The sequence below is a fragment of the Arachis ipaensis genome, chromosome B05 (genome assembly GCF_000816755.2).
Source record: "Arachis ipaensis cultivar K30076 chromosome B05, Araip1.1, whole genome shotgun sequence".
Lineage (NCBI taxonomy): Eukaryota > Viridiplantae > Streptophyta > Magnoliopsida > Fabales > Fabaceae > Arachis > Arachis ipaensis.
In genome coordinates, this window is record NC_029789.2 from 133,818,337 (window position 1) to 133,823,772 (window position 5,436).

A 5,436-nucleotide genomic window follows, 5' to 3' on the forward strand; every position below is an offset into this window, starting at 1 on the left:
AAAGTATTTTCTTCATTAAGTTCAAACAATACAAGATAACTTTGGAGTGCCTTTGCAGGTACACTCCCCCCTCCCCCTCTCTTATTTGCTCGCACTCTTACGTCACGTTGAGAAGAAAGCTCGGGTTCAAGGATTGGACGTTCAGTCACCGAGGTGATAGCTCGACAATCATCCATCATCAGGGGCCGATCTATTTCGCAAGCAAGAACAATTGGCGCCCACTGTGGGGCCGAAGAAATAAGTCTTTTCTTTTGGTCCTGCTACCTTCACTTACACTCATGACTGACGTACTACCTCCTTCCCCATCCGAACTTCTGCGGATGGTAACCGAGCTGCAACAAGCTAATCAGCGTATGGCAGAGGAGAATCAAAGAATGGCTGCCCAAATCGCCGATATGAACAACGCCCGTATCGAGAATAACAACATTCATCGGCAACAACCAGAAGACAACGAACATCATTCTGATCCTTCCCATGTTTCGGAGACCATCCGAGTTGAAGAAGCCCAACCTGAAGATGAAAATGAATAGCCCGACGAACTTGTGGGACCCTTCACACTAGAAGTGATAAACTTCAAACTTCCACGAAGATTCACCCTGCCATTGACACTCACACCTTATGATGGGCTCGGAGATCCGAAGAAGTTCCTCAAGAAATTTCGATCAATAATGATCGTTAACGGTGTATCAGATACTGTTTTATGCCGTTGTTTTTCGAATTATTTAGACGGTCCTGCACTTGATTGGCTTTCTGCTTTGTTTGCAGGTTCTATCTCACGATTTCAGCAGCTGGCCAAGCTATTTGAAGAACACTTCGCTGGATCCGCAATTTATCTGCATGACTCGAATTATCTGAACACTATTAAGCAGAGGCAAAATGAAAGTTTGAAGGACTATATGACTCGCTTCACCAAAGTCGCCATTAATAAACCCCATTTGTAGGGTTTATCTTATGTTGAATTTAGAGGGTTTTATCATCTTTACCCACATTTATCCAATGAAATAGCATGGTTTTGTAAATTCTCCTTTAAATGTGCTTAAGAGTGAAAACATGATTTTTAGGCCCTTAATTGTTTAATATTGATTTACCTTTGATTCCATTATATGCCTTGATATGTTTGTTAAGTGATTTCAGATTTAGGAGGCAAAGACTAGATCAAGGGAATGAAAGAAAAGCATGTAAAAATGGAGAACTCATGAAGAAATGAAGGAATCGCAAAAGCTGTCAAGCCGACCTCTTCGCACTTAATCGACCATAACTTGAGCTACAGAGGTCCAAATGATGCAGTTCTAGTTTCGTTGGAAAGCTAACATCTGAGGCTTCAAAACGATATAAAATTTGCCATAATTACATCACGAATAGGGGCGCGCACACGCATGGTACTCGTACACGCCAATGGGTGCACATGATTTACTTAACGCAACTCATGGCCAACGAATTCTAAAGCCTTGTGGACCCAATCCAACTCATTTCTGATGCTATTTAAGCCAATGATTGAAGGAGAATTAACATACTTTCACACATTATTTTATTTTAGTTTAATTTTTGGAGGGAGAGTTAATTTCTAGAGAGAGAAGCTCTCACTTCTCTCTAGAGTTAGGATTAGGTTTAGATCTAGATCTACTTCTTCTCCTCTTCTAATTTTCCTTTCTCTTACCTAATTGTTCTTTTGTAGTTGTAGAATTCTTCTTATCTTATAATTCCTTTGTATTGTTAGTTGTAGTTTATGAACTTTCTTTTGTAGCTCTACATTTCTTCTTCAATGCAATTGGTAAGTTCTTTGTTGTTTCATGATTATTTTCCTTTTCTATTGTTGATCTCTTGCTATTCTAGTTAGATCTCTCTCTTTTAGTTATGAGTTTACCTTTCTATTATTTTGTCTTTCTATTGTTAATCTCTTACTTTTGTAGTTGTAGATTCCTTTAATTCTTGCAATTTACTATGCTTTTCTTTTATGCCTTTCAAGTGTTTGATGAAATGCTTGGTTAGATTTTAGAGTAGATTTTATTGTTCTTGGCATGGGAAGGTAACTTAGGAACTCTTGAGTTGCTAATGTCCAAGTGATTGACGATTGAGAGCCATTAACTCTAGATCTCACTAATTAAATTGGTGGAGAACTAAGACTTATGGACTTGGATTGACATAGCTCATTTGACTTTCCTTTATTAGTTAGAGGATGACTTAATGGAGTTGATCCTTGCCAATTTTCATGTTGTGGTTAGTGATAGGGATAGAGATTCTTGACCACCAAACCTTGCCAAGACCTTTTGTTATTTGAATTTCATTTCCATTTACTTTTCATGTTTCTTATCCAAAATCCCAAAATATACAACTCATAACCAATAACAAGAACACTTGTTTGCAATTCCTAGGGAGAACGACCCGAGGTTCAATACTTCGGTTTATAAATTTAGGGGTTTGTTACTTGTGACAGCCAAATTTTTGTATGAAAGGATTATTGTTGGTTTAGAAGCTATACTTTACAACGAGACTTCAATTGTGAATTCTAGACCACACAAAAGTCTAATCATCAGCCATCAGCATACCTGACCTCCATCCCGAGGTCCATCTGCATGCAATCAAAAGCGGCCTCCGACCTGGGAAGTTCCAAGAAACAATTGCGGTGGCCAAACCAAAGACCCTTGCCGAATTCCGTGAGAAAGCCAAAGGCCAAATCAATATCGAAGAACTCAGACAAGCTCGAAAGTCTGACAGAGCAAATTACAGAGACGAGGATAAAGCTCCGAGTAGTAAGAAAGGTTTTAAACTAAAACCTCGTTTTGATTCTTATGCACAGTTCAACACTAAGCGAGAGGATATAATCAAAGAAATTCTGAATTCAAAAATCATCAAGCCACCAAGGAAGGCCGGCACTTACCAGGAAACTAGGAATGTAGACAAATCTAAATATTGTGCTTTCCACCAGAAGCATGGCCACACCACTGATGACTGTGTGGTGGCAAAAGATCTCTTGGAATGATTAGCTCGGCAAGGCCATCTTGACAAGTACATTGGAGGTCACATTCAAAAACGTACCACACCTTCCAGCAACGATGATTGGTCATAACAACAACACCGAGGAAAAGAAAAGTCATCCTCAAGCCAATATAAAAAGCCCCGACGTATAATCAATTGTATTTCAGGGGGATACGCCAGTGGAGGACCCTCAAGCTCGGCCAAGAAGAGATCATTCCGGGCTATATGCTCGGTGGGTGGCCCTCAGCACGAAGCCAGCGTCGCAACCTAGCTTCTGCGAGTGACATTCACACACGCCGACTTTGATTCAAGCATACATAACCTAGATGATCCTGTCATCATCGCTCTACAATTGGGGGATCTGTTGGTAAGGAAAGTACTCCTGGATCCCGGAAGCAGCACCGGCATTCTATTCTACTCAACATTCCAAAAAATGAAGCTCAGCGACAACATCCTCCAATCAACAAGAGGAGACCTTGTCGGTTTCTCGGGTGAACGAGTTCCAATATTAGGATCAGTGTGGTTACAAACCACACTGGGTGAGCATCCTCTTTCCAAAACATGTGACATTCAATATTTAGTAGTAGACTGCTTTAGCCCATATAATCTCATACTTGGCCGACCTTTTTTGAACAAGTTTGGCGCCATTGTATCTACAGTTCACCTGTGTGTTAAGTTCCCTTTGCAGGACGATCAAGTCGTAACAATCCATGGGGATCATAAAGAGGCACGCCAATGTTACAAAATCAGCATGAAGCTACCAAATCGTTCCAAGCAACAAGTCAACAACCTCCACCACGTCGCTAATAGCTCGGCATTAGCTGACCCTGATCCAAGAGCCGACTTTCTTGAGCGACCAACACCATCAGGTGACTTACAGAAAGTGTATTTCAATCATGATCCTAACAAATATACTTATGTAGGTACATCAATAGATGCGGTGGAGTTAAAGGCCATCACGACCTTTCTACAAGAACAAGCCGACCTATTCGCATGGACGCCCTCTGACATGCCCGGCATCGATCCATAAATCATCAGCCATAAATTAGCTATAAACCCGTCCGTACGACCAATGCAACAGAAGAAAAGAAAACTCGGCGATGAAAAGAAAAAAGCATCATTAGAGGAAATTCAAAAGCTGATCAATGCAGAAAACATCAAAGAAATCAGATTTACTACTTGATTGCCAAACGTGGTAATGGTAAGGAAACAAAACGGTAAGTAGCGCATGTGCGTCGACTTTACTGACTTAAACAAAGCTTGCCCGAAAGATTCTTATCCTTTACCATCCATAGATTCTTTGGTAGATAACGCTTCCAGTTATGCTACCTTGAGTTTCATGGATGCCTATTCGGGTTATAATCAAATCCTCATGCATCTATATGATCAGAATAAAACGGCATTTATCACTGAATTCGGTAACTACTGCTATAAAGTTATGCCCTTTGGACTAAAGAATGCAGGAGCAACTTACCAGCGTCTTATGGACAAAGTCTTCGCCAAACAGATCGGCAGAAATATAGAGGTATATGTCGACAACATGGTTGCCAAGACGAAGACCGGCAAAAACCATATTGACGACTTATCAGAAATCTTCGGCCAAATACGCAACTACAACATGCGTCTAAACCCAGAGAAATGCGCCTTCGCAGTTCAAGGTGGAAAGTTCCTAGGTTTTTTAGTAACAAACAGGGGCATTGAGGCGAATCCTGACAAATGCCGAGCAGTTGTGGATATGACAAGCCTAAAAATAGTAAAAGAAGTCCAACGCCTCACCGGAAGGCTCGCCGCACTATCGAGATTTGTCCCATGCTTAGCTTCAAAATCTATTCCTTTTTTCCAAACAATAAAAAAGAAAAACAAATTTCAATGGAACGACGATTGTGAGAGAGCTTTCAACACACTAAAAACAACCCTCTCACAACCGCTGATTTTACAAAAACCATTTCAAGGGGAAGATTTATTCTTGTATTTATCAGTCACTGATTGGGCGATAAGCTCCGCTCTTGTTATAGAAAGGGACAAAACTCAACATCCAGTATACTTTGTCAGTAAAACTCTCCAACACGCCGAGCTCAACTATCCTAGAATCGAAAAGCTGGCTTTAGCATTAATATTCTCAGCAAGAAGACTCCGACCTTATTTCTAAAGTCATGTCATCTATGTCAGGACCGATCACCCATTACGCCAAGTGCTACATAAACCAGAAATTGCAGGCAGACTTATTAAATGGTCAATAGAATTGTCGGAGTTCGACATCAGGTACCAATCAAGAGGACCGATTAAGTCACAATTCCTGGCCGATTTAATTGTAGAACTTACTATACCTTCAGAGGGCAACCATACAACAGAGTGGATCTTATACGTCGACGGCTCATCCAACAATGAGGGCTGTGGTGCCGAAATCCGTCTGGAAGCTGACGATGGCTTTATTCTCGAACATTCCTTACACCTATCTTT

General features: G+C 40.8%; 1 protein-coding gene across 1 annotated transcript; it reads left to right on the forward strand.

The window, feature by feature from the left end:
- On the forward strand, nucleotides 669-2,980 carry LOC107641187. Its single transcript, XM_016344692.1, has 2 exons — nucleotides 669-882; nucleotides 2,535-2,980. The coding sequence occupies exons 1-2, from the start codon at nucleotides 669-671 to the stop codon at nucleotides 2,978-2,980; spliced, it is 660 nt and encodes a 219-aa protein (XP_016200178.1).